The sequence below is a fragment of the Ischnura elegans genome, chromosome 5 (assembly GCF_921293095.1).
Source record: "Ischnura elegans chromosome 5, ioIscEleg1.1, whole genome shotgun sequence".
NCBI classification, from domain to species: domain Eukaryota; kingdom Metazoa; phylum Arthropoda; class Insecta; order Odonata; family Coenagrionidae; genus Ischnura; species Ischnura elegans.
The window spans coordinates 55,944,601-55,961,665 of NC_060250.1; the positions used below are offsets into that span (position 1 = coordinate 55,944,601).

A 17,065-nucleotide genomic window follows, 5' to 3' on the forward strand; every position below is an offset into this window, starting at 1 on the left:
TACATCTATGTAGAGGAAGACATGGATAAATGCAGGAGAGCATTCATAAAATTGATAATTTTTGTGCCGTCATTGATCGAGGCCTCCATTTTTTTTTTTAATATTTCTGTCAGAACATGATATCCATCTTGGTTAGGGTAGCGAGCTACGGTGTTAATGTGTACAATCGGCTTCTGCGCATGGGACCAATATTGAAACGGTAAAATTAGAGATAACGTGACGTGTTTGATTGGCTGACTGCGACGATAGTGTTTGTTTCCTTATTATTTCAATCGGATATTGTATTTCCATGAAATTAATTCCTTGCAAAAAAGGGGAAATATACAAGTATTTCTTTCTATAGCCTTTTCCATTTCCCACTGTAATATTGTATTTCCTTGAAATTAAATCCTTGGAAAGAAGGGTAAATATATAAGTATTTCTTTCGCTAACGTTTTCCATTTCCCGCAGTTATTTTGAAATTGCGGTTTAAATGTTGTGACCTCGGCTTTTGGTTACTGCCCAGCCTCGTGGAGCCTGCTTGCATTTACTAAGTATAGTGTTACGGTCACTCGGATTTCTATATCTACGGCACGATTTGACGTGAAATGTCGTTTCAGACCGTTAATTTGACAGAAAAAAATCAGTTTCTCAATTTTTGTTCCCGCGCAAACTCGCGAATTGGGAGCTCGAAGAAAAAATGTGAACTGATCGCGCTTTACGTTTATCTTCTCGTTCGCCTTTCTCTTTCTTTCTTTCGCCGGTACGTATACCTTTCATTTTTTATCATTCCCCGTGTCCCGCTGGGCGTGTGATTCGTGGCTTTGAACCCGGGCCCCTCTTTCCACGTGCACACCTTTTTTGTGTGCGCTTCGCGGCTCACCCTTGTTACCTACTCGTTATTTTATTTCACTTTTTATATCTCACACTCCTCGAGAGTATTTTTTATTTTTTTCCTATCACCCAGCTTTGCCTCTTTTTTATGTTTTTCGGCGTTAACATGTTTACCTCTTCTCCCATGATATCTCAGGATCTGATAGTCATGTTTTCGGAGTATGCGGATATGCGTCTCTCTCTCTCTCTGCTTGTTTTTATCATCCATTTTCGTTTTTTTTCTAAAAAACGCCCTCTCGTTTTGTCGCGTGTATATTTTTTCCATTAATTCCGCATGGCTTGCTCTTTTTGGCGCCACGGGTCCGTGGCGATTCTCGTGAGCCGTGTTAATTCTCGCGGACGTAGAGGGGTGGCGCCACTATCTCCACCCTTCGCCCTCGGCGAGCTGAAGTGGCATAAAGTTTTTCCTCCTGCCGTTTGAAGTCTGCGCTCTTCGCCCGACGCTGGTATTTCCAACGCGTGTTATTTATATATTTTTTCTCGTTCCGTGTGCCAAGTCGGTGTTTTGATGGAAAAGAGGGCGTCAAATCATTTAATGGGAGCGGATTAGTGCCAAGCCGTTATATATGTTTTCTCGCTAAACATTTATTTTTTTTAATCGCCTCGTCTTTAATGACTTAAATTTAATTCTGTGTGACAAATCTCAAATTTACTTGTGTCTGCTCGTGTTCCACTCGTTCATGCTTCGCATTTGTCGATTCTAGCGGTGGGAATACAAGATAAGTGGAGGATATTATTTCGTTTTATTAAAGGAGCAATGCCATCATAAAGAAGATGATGAATATGATATTCAGCCCTGAGGATGAGCCCCGAGCTGGAGTTTGAAACGTTGGTCATTATGGAAAAATTAACCCGGTGGGAATCCCAAGAAGAGTTTACCCACAATGTTATCATAGCTTATTACTTGTTTTCGAGTTATTATGAAAGATAGGCTATCTGCCATTTTCTGGGTGTAAGCGTCACATCGAGAAGAAATGAAAGATGATGATTTTTTTAGTATAAATCGTTTTAATTGGACTTTTACCTATATTTACCTTATCGAAATCCCCTGCTTAAGAGGCAGGAAGATGAAAGATATTTTTTTTATCCCGCTTTATGCCACAAGATGTCATTTTCGAGCGTCTTTATTTTCTCTATTTTTCGCTCGATGATAATCGTTACCGCTATCAGTTTTCCTGATTTTATATCTTTAAAGAGCGAGGAAAATTAATTTGCCCAGAAAAATATCTCCGTGATAGTGATTATGATGTCTATCCGTAGTGTAATACCTTTTGATAGTACCGTCTTTATCTTCTCGAACAAGTGTAGCTCTCATTTATTTCTGATCAGATAATTATATCTTAGATCAATATTACTGCTATATATCTGCTTCAGTTTTGACAACTCAATCGATTTTGTTAGCTTATAATTTTTTTCCGCCTGGATTTGGGTTTTCTTGTCCTGTAATTTGTGTTGATTGAATTGGAATAGGAGCTTGTTGGATTTTACCCTCATACCTTCCTTTGAGGTAATTACCATTTTAGCTAAAGTGTTTGAGTATTTGTTTAACTTGAAGATTCGTGTAATCGTTTAAGCATAACAGTTGTTAATCTTGAAATCAAAAACGGTAGATTATCAGCCAACTTCTGGTCATCATTTGTGACTACCGTATTGGTGTTTTTTTTAGTGTGTCGATGATTTTGAAAGTGCATGTGATGATGATAAGTACCTTACTTGATGTATTTTATCTCACCATATCTTTCTCTTTTATCTTTTCAGGCCTCTGATGCTGGTTCTGACTTGTTCACCACCTCTCGTAAACGTGAGTAATTACTTCTCTAGCCTCCTTTCCGCTAATTACCCTCCTTAATACTCTTAATAGATATTTTCAATATTTTGGGCTCTTGAAATTGGTTCCTTCGACTGACCACGTTGCATAGCCTTACTTTAGGCATTTTTTAAAAGTGGTCCTTTCGTTTAGGTTCTTAATTATCAATGGCCTCCTTATAAGCACACTTTGTGGGTTTAGAAGAGCTTGTTTTTATGCTCACCCCAGGTTCATATTGATAGTCTTTTTTCAAAACATATTCGGGCCTTATTGTGACGTGAGCCTTGTGATGAAATTGCTAAAAAAAGTTTTTTTAGCATTTAAATTTAAGTCGTTAGCATGTCTCAATGCTTAGTTTTAAATCTCAGTTGTAGGTTTTTATGTCAGAGCATAAATATATTTGAATATCCTTAAAGTTACCTTAGTAAAAATTAAACACACATTGTTATTCGAGTACCCCGAAAGATAACTAGCGTATTCAAATGATTTCTTGATCACTCGAATGAATAAAAGCTTGTATTCAAATGCGAAGTTTCAAATACAATTTACTGGGAAGATTACACGAAAATTCTAAATTTTTGGCCATCAGTCGATGACAAACAGGTAACAGGATTGGACATCAGCCTAAAATAGAAAAAAATAAGAAAATGCTCGTTGAAGATATTTGACTTCTGAGTTCTACTACCTAGTATTTATCAAAGTGCTTTATTGTTAAAAAAAAAATAATTCCTACACTTATCTGTTCGGCAAAATATGCTCGAGGTGAGATGAGTGATTACTTTTGGCAAACCTATTAATCCTCTCTAGACCTGAGATGCTTCTGGGAGAAATTAAATTTCAAGACTTCTCGTTTTAAACTTCTAAATTTTCTACTCACTCATTATTATTACATAAGCTACATATTTCGCAATTAAACTTTACAGCATAAATAACACATATTTTAAATCTTTCCTCAATAGAAGTGAAAATACATACATTTATCATGTTACTTAGAAGTAACATATGGTTATAATGGTTTAGGTGAATCCGTTCAGTGAATGTCGTCCACTCGTGTCTCCGTTGCCTTTATATAAGTTGTGTATACCTTCTCTCCCTCCGCAGACGAGCTGCACCCACTGCCAGCGGCGTCGTCTATCCCGCCTTCGGCGACCGCACCACTGCCACCCAGCGGCAGCGGCCCCCCGGCCAGCGCCGCCGCCAACAGCAACTGCCACTCGTCGGGGGCGGAGCCGAGGCTCTCCTCCCTCCTGCCGCCGCAGTCGTCGTCGGTGGGCGCGGCCGCCGCTCCCCGAGGGCCCATCGCAGCGGGCGGAGGGGGTAGCGGGGCGTGCAGCCCGGCGGCAGCCGGTGAAGGCCCCAGGTCCCCTCTCCTCGCCCCTCCGCCCCCCGACCACCCTCCGCCCCCGGCCGCCCCGCATACGCCGGCAGCCGCCCGGGGCGCGCTCCCCGCCGCCGGCCCCCCCAGCCCCCAACAGCCCCCACCCGCGTCAGCAACAGCGCCCACTGCCTCCGCCGCCACCACCACTCAGGTAAGACGTGCAACAATCTCTGCAGATGACCCCCGTGAGGAAATATTGCTGCGTAGTTTAGCCAATAGATGAGGACAATACTGAAACCTCCAACTTTTATAATAACTCTGGCGAATGGAAAAATTTTGCATGCTTATAATTCTTTTCTCGTTGAAATCCATTAATTAATAGGTGGCTGTATCATATTGCCAAAATCTAAGGACAAATCTGAAACGCCTAGCTTTTCAATTAACTACTTAAGGCGAATGTAGAAAAAATGCTAGGTTGTTAATATATTTAATTGAAATTCTATTATTGAAGTATAATATTTTTATTTTTAAAATTTCCATTCTTGTCGTTAATTGTCGTCATGTATATGTCCTCTCTAAGTGATTTGTTTGTTTTAGTCCGTTAACAAGAACTAACTCTTTACTATATCCTGACATTTTGCTGTGATTTATTTTGTTTTCAACAGTCTAATGAGTCTTTAAGTTATATTATTCGTCATTGACCTAAATGGATAATGGCAAATCAATATTACATACATAGGTATCTATTTTGGGACCTTGTTTTAATTTAGATATTAACTCCTTAATTTTTTTCACTTTGAATTGGTTTGTTGCTCTGTTATAAATTACTGTGGAGCCATGAAGCGGCGAATTTTGACTGTAAACTATGCATAAATTGATTATTTATTTCAAGCGTATTGTTATAAACTGAATCCTGTAGCTTTATGCGTATAGTTGTGCTTCTTTCTTAACATTTTTTGAATGAATTATCTTCTTTTTTACTGTCTTATGGGTAATTTCGTAGACCATTGCTTTGAAAACTTTTGGATTATTGTAAGTCATCATTGGAATTTCTGTTATGATATGGAATTAAGGCTTATATCACAAATTATTCTGTTGCCCTTTTGAAATTTCGTATGAATTCATGCAACGACGATTTTTTGACTGGAAGTTGTGCTTTAATTATTTATTCCAAACGTATACCTATTAAATGAATTGCGTGGCCACACGTCTCGTGTTTCTGTCTCTGACAGTTCTCTCTCCTCTCTCTCCCGCTGCAGGTGTCCATCGGCTCCCCCCGCCTGCCCCCGCATTCTCCCGCCCAGCATCCGCCCCCGGCTGCCTTATCATCCGCCCCCTTACACCCCCTCGGCGGAGCCACCGCCCCCTCCAGCCACCCCGCCCCTGCCGCCAACGGACAGGCGGTCCCTGCCGCACCACCCCCGCCCCCAATCCCCCAGCAGCAACAGCCAGGCCCTCCGCCCCCAGGGGGCTACTACCTCCACCCCTCGCCGCACCACGGCCCGCCACCCCCGCCACAGACACACCATCCAGGCCACCACGGGCACCCACAGCACCCGGGTGCCCCCAACGGACCCTCGCCCTACCTTCCACACCACCTACACCACCAGTCTGCATCCGCCGCCCCGCAGAGCCATCACCACATCCCGAGCGGGAGCGAAAGATCGCGGCACCACCACTCTCAGCAGCAGCAGCAACAACCTCCTCCGCAGTCGGTCCAGCAGTCTCAACAGCCTTTGCAGCAACCGCAACAGGTTCAAGGAGGTCCTCCGCAGGGTAGCCACCCGTACCACCACGTCCAGGGGCACCACCATCGTGAGAGTTCCCAGAGGAGTTCCAGTTCGTCGTCGCACCACCTGCCCTCCCCCCACCACCCGCACCACCACCACCAGCAGCAGCAACCTCCGCCGCCACACGGCACCTCCGCAGGCCCTCACCGAGAGCCCCACCCGGGGTCTGGACTGGGTCGGCAGGAGCCGGAGAGGGGAGGCGGTGGTGGCCCGGTCGCCGAGGCCTCCCCGCACCCTCGCGGCGCCGGGTTAAACGGTCTGCCCCCTTCGGGAGGTCACCAGCAACCCCCGCCGCCGCCCCCGCCGCCACAGGGCCTCGGCCTGGTCCCGCCCTCGTCGTACCACCCGCCCCCGCTATCTTCCTCCTCCGCCCCCAAGGGCGCCCAACAGCAACAACCCCAGCAACAGCAGCAGGCCCCTCCCTCGTCTTTGGTCCCTCCTCCGCCGCCCCTGTCTGCGGTCCGGAGTCCCACGTACCCGCCCCTGTACGCGCCGTACGCGCCGGCTCTTAGTGCGCACCACCACCAGCACCAACACCACCACCAACACCAGCACCACCACCTGCTGCACTCGCCCTACTTGCCCTCTCCGCTGCCGCTCGCGCCCATTGCAGCGGCGGCGGCTGCGGCGGCGGCCGCGGCGGCAGCGGCCGCTTCTTCCTCAACGACCGCCGGCGTGGGGGCGCCGTCGGGAGCGGCCGCTGCGGCGCCGGCCCCAGCGCCTGCCCCTGCGGCTCCCGCGCCCCCTCCCCCGCCCGCACCCTCGCCGCCGCGAAATGAGGTGAGTAATAATGCCGCTACACAATATGAAAAAGTATTACGTATTTCAGATATTCTAGGGAGGAAGATCTACGGCTTTTGGTGTTGGGGCAAAATGATGGCTTTCAACATGTTTCGTCATGTAAACAGCTGGAATTTCGTCAGTAGATCATTCCTGCATATGTATTGGGTCGAGGAAAACAATATTGTGGCTGGACAGTGTATCCCAACTCCAAAAATCTGTTCAGTCCTCCTCTGTTAAGTGTTCTCTTTGTCGTAGTGATATCTGAGGAACATTAAGTAATAATGTTGGAGCTTTATGTCTTGAAATTAGTATGAAAGATTATTTGATTTTTTAATTCTTTTCAATGATGGCTATTAAATCTTAATTGAGATGGTTGGAACTGTTACTCAGTTATTGGTCAAAGGAAATACATGAAAGCAGTTCAAGCGCAGTAAATGACAAGATGCCAACTAAAAATGAGATATCAAGACAATTTTAAGGCAGTTACTTGAGATAAGGGATTAAGTGGTTTCAACACAGTTCATATTATATTCTTAACATGGTTAATCATCATGGTTTTGCTAGGTTCAAGACAGTTTGACCTCGCATCATTCAATGTGGAATGATTTGTGGATGTGAATGTTCCCTTTTATTCATGCCTTGATGCCTCTGGCTCACTTTATAACTTAGTCATCATGAACGGTTATGAATTAAAATATAGCCATGTTAGTTGTGTGGCTGCATAGTGCAGCTTCAAATGCTTCAAATTCGGAATATCTGTTTAATAAATTCCATATGGCTTCCCATCAGGTTATAATATTGACTGATAACGTTTCAAAGGCAGAGTTTGTCATTGTCATGAGGGAAAATGTTTTTGAATCACTGCCACTGTCAATGGGACAGATACCATCCACGAGACTTTTAAAATAAATGTCAGTTGGTGCCCTGATGACTCCGATGGAATCAACCCCTGAAATGTTGGTAGTTAATCACATTTTTACATGGTGTCAACCTGGAGAAAATTTCACTGATATGATTTGCAAGTAAAGTGTGAAATCTTAAAGGAATTAAAAAAAAAGGAAAGAATCATAGACATGCTAATTTTGTGGAATTTTTCGAACGTTTTGTATTGTATAATGTAGTACTTCTCTACTATTTTTAATGGTTGTAGGGTACGATTATATTTTCCTCTTAACTGCTTCTTAACTCGTATATTGCAGTGAAACCGATTGAGGAAAACAAAATCATGTGGCAAAAGACAAAGCTATGTCATTCTGAATCTTAAAAGAATATCCATTTTTAACATTCCCGCCTCTTTTTTCTTACCTTTTAGCGGCCCAGCAAGTCTCCCCTGCTCGTTGGTGGTGCTTCGGTGAAGAGCCAGTCGTCTGCTGGACACCTCCACCACCTACATCACCACCTACACCACCCGGGATCCTCGTCGCCCGGGGCACCCCCCTCCACTACCTCAGTCCCTGGACCCCCACCCCCTCCACCCTCATCTCACCACAGCCTCCACTTGCACCATCGGCACCAGCCACAACAAGCGCCAGTTCCGCCACCTCCACACCTGAGAACCCACCACCAGCAGCAGCCGCCACAAGCGCAGTCGCATCCCACGGTGACGTCGCACCTCGCCTTGCACCCAGGGGTGTCCTCGCTGGGGGGGCCTGGGGGCCCGATTGGACCCCTGGCTTCCTCAACGGCCCCGCTGCCGCCCCACCTGCCAAGGGGCCTGGGGGTGGGGGTGGAGGCTCCCAGTGCCCTCCCCCTCGTTCCCGGTGCTCCGGCCACTGCCGGTACGTACCTCTTTGACTGCTGGTGCAAAGATCATTGCCGTTACTGTTTTTCTGTTCCAGTGCTTGGCTTCGTTTTCCATTTATTATTCAGCAATGACCATTTAAAAAAAACATGTCTAGAGAAGCTCATTTTAATGTTTCCTAATGAAGCCAAGAAGGAAGGAAAGTAGCTGTAATTTGGATATCTGTTAATAATTAATTCTAAGTACTCTAACTTCCCTATAACACATAGAGCTTCTTTGTTGTTTTTCCTTGCCATATAAAAGAAGGTCTCTAAAAGATTTCTCTTAAGTACCTTGTAAATGCACCTAAGTCCCTCATTTCAGACATGGTTATAACATTGCAGATATTTTCATGTATTCTGTAGACTATGACGTATGAAAATACAAAATAGTAAATGGTAGTCACTTCTAATAATATTGAAAATTATATGTCCATCCATGGCGTGGTTAATAATATTTTCTTGATTTATCACCTCTCCATCAGCCTCTACGCCTATTGCCACGACGACCACGGGCCCCACGGTGACGCGTGCATCGCCCCCTTCACCCACGGCCACCACCACCACCACTGCCTCGCACCTGCACTCCCTCTCAACGCCATTGGCCCAAGGGGTACTGCCATCTTCTGTGCTGAGCTCGACGGGGCGTAGCGGCAGCCACTCTCCTCGAGGACACAGCCCAACTCGGGAAAGGGACTCCTACAGGTTAGCGTGGTGTCTATAGTACTTACATATTAAGAAAAAAAGGAATTATTCACGAAAAATCTTCAGTGAAATACATTCTATATATTAACAAGTGGAAGAGCATTTAGGGGTTCAAACCTTTCCTTGAATGTAGTTTGTCTTTTTTCCAAAGGCACCCTCCAAAATACATTCCCCCTCAGAGTAAACCACTCTGCCCTTTGAAATTTTTCTGGCTATAGCCTTGGTGTTCAATTCCTCACGGTGTTTTCATTTCGGTTTGTCTTCACATTATGCCATAGGAAATGAATGAAATGGTGTGATGTTTATATTAATTACCATTCGTATGAAATGTTTTTCTTTTAACAAATCCTTAAATATATTCAGTTGTTGTAATTTCAATAGTGGCTAAAGTTTAGATACCAAGTGATGCATATGTCCCTATTTTAGTACCACCCATATGGAAACAATGTTGCTTGTCTGGAAAAATTTTCTATCCAAATCTCTCTCAAAGTGTTAGGCATTAGAGTAAAAGATCCCAAGGAGAAACTTACTTTCATAAGAATATAAACAGTGTGATGATTTCGTTCTTATTCATTTGTTTGTGAAATGGTCTTCCACATTGACATGGTAATACTCCATGACTCTGGAGATGGGAAAGAAAACAAAGTTCACCCTTTAAATGTTTATCCAACTCTGTCTTCTGCAGCAGTAATGTCAGCAGCCTAAGTCGCGGTAGCAGTGTGACACCCGTCAGCAACAATGGTGCCAGTATCTCATCTGTAGGGCCCCTGGCCACTTCTTTAGCACCCTCTCGAAGCGCAGCATCCCCGCTCTTCGGCATGGGAGGAGGAGGTGCAGCCGCTGCCACGGCCACTGGCGGCAGTGCAGGCATGGGGCCTGTGGCTGCTGGTGGACCCCCAACTGGTCTCGCCTTTGGTGCTCTCGGCAAAGGCCCCTCAGCACCCTCTCTATCTACGCACCCTACACCACCCTCGTCCTCATCTTCCTCTGCCCCTACGTCCTGGTCAGTCAGGTGAGATCTTTTTGCTTTTGCATTATTGCAGATTAGTCGTTTGTGCATTTTTGGGTGTGTATCAGTAAGCTATATGATATTATTATCAGTATTGCTACAGTGGAACCTCATTCCTGGTCATTGATGAAAATTTTTTTTAACAATGTATTACCTTTTGAACTTGGAATGGGGCTCATTACAGCTCAAAATTTGCTAATTTTTTATTTAAACAATAATAAATGACTCACCTAATAATGGTTGGAATAGTGAAAAATGACCAGGATGAGATTCAAACTCAATGACTTTCACATTAATCTTATTGTTAGTAGAGACAAAACATTACCCTTGCGTGCCCACACAAATTAATGGTTTTAATTATGAGAAAATCAATTTGTGTTGGCATGCTGGGGTTAAGCATTTTCTCTATTGAAATGAATGAGAAAGTCATATTTTTTTAAAATCTAGTATCTTGCTGGCCTCAGTGGCGGCAGGATAAAGTCCTCACCTGCCAAACCGAATTTCGAGTTCAGCCTGGCTAGGTTACTCTCATCCAGGGAATAGATTTTTGTGTACATTTAATTGCTAAATGTTATGAACTCTCCAATCTAAAGGTCAATAAGTGCTGTTTATGGTGGTGTGGTAATAAATAAAATAAGCGAATGTTAAAGTGAAAGAACAATTGGGGAACTGTATAAGTACTAATGAATTGAGTAACCAAAGTCATAGATGTATGTTTATCGTGATACCTAATTTGATCCTGCTGTATTTGCCTTGACATCAATTTACAATATTTCCTTACTTTTCCATCTGCAGCTCTCCAAGTGGTCCGCTGGGAAACATTGGAGGCCCGGCCCTGTCCCCGGCGACGTCTGGCCCAAGGCCTACCCCTCCTCCTGCGCCCTCGTCCCACCACGCCTCCCCGCACCCCCACCCCCACGCCCCACACCAGCACCCTTCCCATCACCACCCATCCCACTCCCCCCACTTCTCGTCGCAACCCTCAGCAACGGGGAGTGGGCGAAGCAGTGCCGGGGCAGGTCAGCCCATCACGACCCTGGCAGGGGGAGCACCCAGGGTGTCACCGGCACCCCAGACCACCCCATCAACCCACGCCTCGGCAGTGTCTGCGGCGCCCATGTTTGTGCCTCACTCGCTGCCGCCCGTGGTTGCAGGCACCAGTCCACTCCCTGGTGCGGCAGGCGTGGCACCGGCGCCGCCTCCTCCCCTCCCCCTTCCTGGATCAGGAACAACTCCATTCTCAGCCGAGTCACTCTTCCAATCAAGTAAGAGTCTGCATTATTTTGGATGTGAAACATGTTCAATGTGGAATTTAATTTGGTGCATGTCTCTCCCAGCATGTTGATCATATACTGTATTTGACGGCTTATAAGACGCTCTTTTTTTCCTAAATTTGGTCTCAAAAAAGTTACCTGCATCTTATACTTGAAGGCCACAGGTTAACTTTCAATACTGAATGCTATTTTTCGCCTGGATAAAGGTCTAGACACACGTAACTTTTTCTACATCCGCCATAATTATTTTATCAGGTTTAACTAAATTTTTTTCAGCAAAAATATAACTCAAAAGAGAGAACTGAAATGGTTTCTTTCCGCCACCACACCATTGCCATCAAAAAGTAAATGAAACTAGTAGCGCTCGCTCCATCCTCTTTTGTTTCTGCTTTGCTTTGCCCGCCTATGTGTCTGCATTGTTTATCTGGCTTTTAAAAAACTTGAGAACTAAAAGAATCTGTGTTTTTTGTTGTTTCTGCTTTCTTTTGTATTATGTTCGATTGTTTGCCATTCATTCATGTATTCATTATTGAAGTTTACATATCATGTTCAAAATAGCTAGCCGTTTGTTAATTTTCCTTTATAAATATATGTTCGGTAATTGCAGTCAATGATTGTTTATTTGGCTTTTACGAAATTTGAGAACTATAAGAAACCACATTTTAAGTTATTCTGGTACCGTGTTGTCGCGTGGACTATTGAAACTTTTTTCCTTGTGTGTGGCCTTCTAAATAAGGGTCTGTCTTATATGCCAGTGCGTCTCATATGCCGTCAAATATGGTAAATCAAAGTGGTTTTGCCTTTTGCTGAATTTTCACTTTCTTCTTTTTGCTCATCCCAGAAACTCTCATAGCTGGATGACTGTGGCCTTCTTTCAGCTGTCTGCTTCCGTAGATTTGACTTTTTAAGAAGAGTTGGTCCTGATTTTCAGCAATATTTTTTAAAATCATAATTTGCATTCAGCATGTTTAAAAGACTGAACTTTTCCATCTGTCCAAGTCAAGTATTCCATTGAATATCCAGCTAAACATATTGTTCTGGAATTCTTCCTTAAAGTGCTTGTTTTCTATTCATTAAATCAATTGTATTACTTTTTATTATATTAATATGTAGTCCCATAATTAAATTAAAATATCTAAAATTGAATGGAAAAGTATATTGATGGGCAAAGTATTCAAATCATGATTTCAATAAAAATACTTTTTGAAAAGTGTATAATATGAAACTTAAAACTGACTCTCATTCAAATCAGGTTTTCTAGTTAATAAAATATTGTTTTGGCCTTCAGATATTTTTATGTAAATATCATGATTGCTTTATCCGTTATGTCCATAAACTTAATTTTATATTTAGTTATCTAAAATCTTTTCTGTTTCCTTTTCACTTCAGATCAAGCAGATCTCCTAAGGCGGGAGCTGGACTCAAGGTTCCTGGCATCTCAAGAGAGGAGCTTGGCAGCTTCTGGAGCACCATCAGTGGTGCCCCCATCACCTTACTTGCGGACTGAAATGCACCACCATCAGCACCAGCACACCCACGTGCACCAACATACTGCCACTGCGCTCCTGCCACCCCCACCGCCTCCCCCTCCTCCCCCGACACACCCAGGCCACCACCACCACCTGGGTGCCATGCAGACGCCACACTCCGCCTCCTCTCTCTTCCCTCCTCCACTGGTGAGTGAAACACCTTCCGTGTATGACTTGTACCTTGTGCATTTCATTGAAAATTCCACTTCAAAGTCACACCTTGGATGATTCAGGCTTTTCTTTACTCTGCGGATCAACAACAAAAATGTCTCATGGCAACGTACAGTTGTAAATCAGTAACTTGTGAATCAATTCATGCCCTACATGTGCAGTATTCCCCTTGAAGCAGCAGTTAAATATATGAAAACCTTATCATTCAGGGAGTGTTCTGTCTGTTTAAAACCTGGATTTATGTGATGGCTATAAAATGAACTGTGTAAAGATGCAATTAAGTGGTCCAGATTGAATTGAATAATGCATTAGTAATTTTCTTGTGGGTAACATCAAATAAATGGAGGGTGGGATAAAAAAAAATTAGAGTATTTTATGCATTGCTGCCTTTATTAATGTAATTCTGATCAGGTAGGCGATGGAAAAATTGTTTAGATAGTTGAAAGAAGGAAAGAAATATTTGTTATCATTAGTAATTCAAATGAAAATTTAAATGATATTGGCACTAATATATGTGTTTAGTTTCTTGTGTTGGCTGAATATTTGTTTTTACATTTGATCTTTTATGAGGTCATTCATCTTTTACTGATCTCTTGAGCTGACTTTTCGTGCTGTATTAATGCTTTTGAAGCTTTTACATACTTAAATTCAGAAATAATATTTATTTGATATTTATTATAGTCATAATATCTTTGGTACTTACACATTACCACTGTAATATAATAAATTTCTCCCAGTGAAATTCTTGTGTAGATTCTTAAATGTTTTAATGAATGAAAACTTTTTTATCTTTTTTATGAACATCAGTTCAAAGACATCCCCAAGATGGGAAGTGTAGACTCTCCATTTTATCGTCAAAATTTGGGGCTGGCTGCAGCAGCTGCGTATCCAGGTTTCTCTCCAAGTTTATTGCACCCTTCCCTTGGAGCATCGACGTCATTTGTCCCTCCTAACCATTTGACTCCGTTCACCCCAAAGGTATGCTTGGATTACCAATATGTTGTTAATAAATTTAGCCTCAAATTGCATCTTTTTTCCATTTTGTATGTTCTTATGTGTGTTTCTGTAATACATTGTGCGTGCATCATAGCACAAATACAGTAGAGAAATGATTATCCATCCTTAGCCACATAGCCTCCTCAAATACTACCTTCTCCCTTTCAAACCCATTGTACTTTCTCTCTCGTAATTTTTCTTCCCCCATCCAGCTAACAAATAGCTTTTCAATGGAATAGGTCCAACAGATCCAAAGAAAACAGGGATAGAAGGCATGGTAAAAATTGCTATGAATATTATCAGGAATGAATCATTGGTGTCCTTCAATTATCCGTTTAGCCATTTTCTCCATCAGGATGGATAATCAGAGCTCTAATGTGTTTTAATAACGGCACTAATTTTTGTGTGACTAAGCCCCTACCGTGGAATGCATGAAAATCCTGTGATGGTAATGCTTAAAAATTAACACAAACTGTGTACAGTTTATTTCTTTGATAGAGGTATGTAATTGGACTTGCAAATAAGAATTCTCAATTAGCTCTACATCAACTATGAGATGAAAACCAGCTTATCTGCTTTTCTTTTTGTTTTGAAATCTGGTGCTTGGAGGATTGATGATTGAAGTTAAATCTGATACATCACTTACCCCTGTCAATTTTTATTCATTTTCTTAATCAATTTCGTAGGTTTCGCCATGACATATTTTCAAAAATAATCTTTTCTAGGTTCATTTTAGTCATCCAGGTATTTCAGATTTTTACATTTGATGACTGTTTTGTCTAATTTTTTTTCTTGGCCTTATCACACAAACGTAATTATGTACCTACATGCTAAAGGTGTTGCATGCACTTTTTACTTTTATACATTTTTGAATGGAATAATGCTTCCCGTTCCTACCTAATAATTGGACCTAGACCTCAATTCTATGGATGGCTCTATTATTGTATTCCCTAGCTTTTTATATGAATTTATACCTGGGTGTGAAAACATAAATACGAAATACAGCATTTGCCATTGCTGTTTTTCCGTCTCCATTGCATTACAATTTTTTTATCTCCCATTTCCATTTACCCTCATAGTGGGCAATGTGGAATTCTTATATATGTGTCTAATGCTTTTGTAATTTAGTTTTGGAGGTCTGAGGATAACACTCAATGACCCTAAGATGTTGTCTTGTCCTGATAGACTGTCATCTAAATAGATTCTTTGGTTAAATTTGGTGCTTATAATATAAAATTTTGAGTGAGCCCTATAACAATAGCTCTGAGGTTGTCTAGCTTTGGATATCAATTCATTCCCAGCTCTGACTAAGCACCTAGTTATTGATCTACAGATAGATTGATATATTGATTGATAGATTGTTATCCATCCTTAATACTTCATTTTTTGCTCATTAAAGACTCTTTTAAACTCCCAGGGATTTTTCCACTCAGATTTGCTTTCAAAGGATCAAACAAATCTTTCATTCTGGGATAACTTCATCCTTAGCTGTTTAAACATTCATTCAAACAACTCCTGCATGTACATCTTAATGCAGTTTTTAAACATGATATTGTCATCATATGTCTTTCAAATATTACCTTTTCAGCTGCTGAAAAATCTGGCTGCGCTTTGCCAATTAACTCTCCTTTGATTTTTGCTTTTTATGCATATTCTGCTTTGGAAAGTGTTTTATAATAACCTGTGTGCATGTGTATGTTTGTAATACCCTGTGCTTTAGCTGTCTTAATAACAAAAAATAATCTTTTTCTTTCTCATGAACTCCTACCCTGCTCTCCTACTCCTTGTGCTCTGCAGATCTCTGGGGAACCCTCAAAACATAAATCATCGGTATGTGTGTTTTGCTCACAAAGGGAAATTAAATTTATATTAGCAATTCATTGTTATTTCTGAGGTTGTTGGTTGTAATGGGATCATAAGAAACAAACTGATGTGTCAGAGGAAAAACATTTATATAGTAAAAATATCCAAAACAGGGAACATGAAAAAAAAGTTCTCATAAATTTCTTAATCCTCTATTTTGTTAGTTGTGATGTCTTGGAATCCATTTTGAAGGTCATGAATAGAGAAATGTCTCTCATCCACTGCAGATTTGTGAGTGGTTTAATGATTCCATTCATCTGATATCAGTTGGTTGCTTTGAGATGGGTGAAGGAGGGCTGAAATGTATTCAGCTCCTCTAGAAACCATTAATTGTAAGATCATTAGTTTTTTATGAAATTATTTCATATCGCATCTTTCATGGAAGGTTTTGATTAGACTTTAATGTATGCTCCAAAAAGAATACTCCAAAAATGCCATGAATTGGTCTTGATTTTTATCCTCCTCTGGCCATAAAAACTTTTTTCTGATTCAATTTGGAAAACCATGGAGTTCCTTAATATCTGCCACAGCAACTCAGAGTGCTAATACTAGGCATTCACATTTCCTTTTACCCATTTTGAATTTTTCTCTCTCTTTATAATTGGCCGCATCCTTTGTCACCTCTTTCTTTGATCAGCTCAGAAAATCTTAGCCCAGTTCAAAGTGTCATTTACTATTGAATGCATGAAAATATTTGCACTCTCATGCAATAAAATCATGCTATCACTTGAGATTATGCTTAAGCCCAACCTATAGATGCAGTTCCTTTAATCTACTGTGTGAGCTCATGCATGACCTAGAGTTATAGAATACCATGAGCATCTATATTATTTGTGTCACCGATCCACTGTTATTTGTGGTGTTCTAGGTGTGCCATGCAGCAATCATAATGGATGCATTAGTGATTCTTTTATTACCCCATACGAGTATTTGGTGAAAATTTTTGGTAAAAATATTATCCTCTGTTGAAAAGGAACTTGAAATTTTTACAATTACATAAATAATGTGAAATTTTCATCAGTTTTTCCACTGTCAGTAATTGTATCAAAGTTATTAATGTCAGTAGGTATGAAATATTTAAATATACAATTAGATGTGAAGTTGGAATATTATTCACCTCTTTCTTTGATCAATAGAATCAAAGCTACTGAAAGATAGTCGTATCCAA

General features: G+C 41.8%; 1 protein-coding gene across 1 annotated transcript in view; it reads left to right on the forward strand.

Moving 5' to 3' along the window:
• Positions 1–17,065, forward strand: part of LOC124159696 (proline-rich protein 36-like) — an 836,869-nt gene that overhangs the window by 815,292 nt on the left and 4,512 nt on the right. The window contains exons 6-15 of the mRNA XM_046535606.1: positions 2,632–2,674; positions 3,782–4,209; positions 5,258–6,568; positions 7,884–8,349; positions 8,836–9,055; positions 9,741–10,067; positions 10,860–11,329; positions 12,728–13,014; positions 13,846–14,016; positions 15,832–15,864. Of these exons, the coding sequence (XP_046391562.1) occupies positions 2,632–2,674; positions 3,782–4,209; positions 5,258–6,568; positions 7,884–8,349; positions 8,836–9,055; positions 9,741–10,067; positions 10,860–11,329; positions 12,728–13,014; positions 13,846–14,016; positions 15,832–15,864 (3,756 nt within the window). The remainder of the gene's footprint in view (positions 1–2,631; positions 2,675–3,781; positions 4,210–5,257; positions 6,569–7,883; positions 8,350–8,835; positions 9,056–9,740; positions 10,068–10,859; positions 11,330–12,727; positions 13,015–13,845; positions 14,017–15,831; positions 15,865–17,065) is intronic.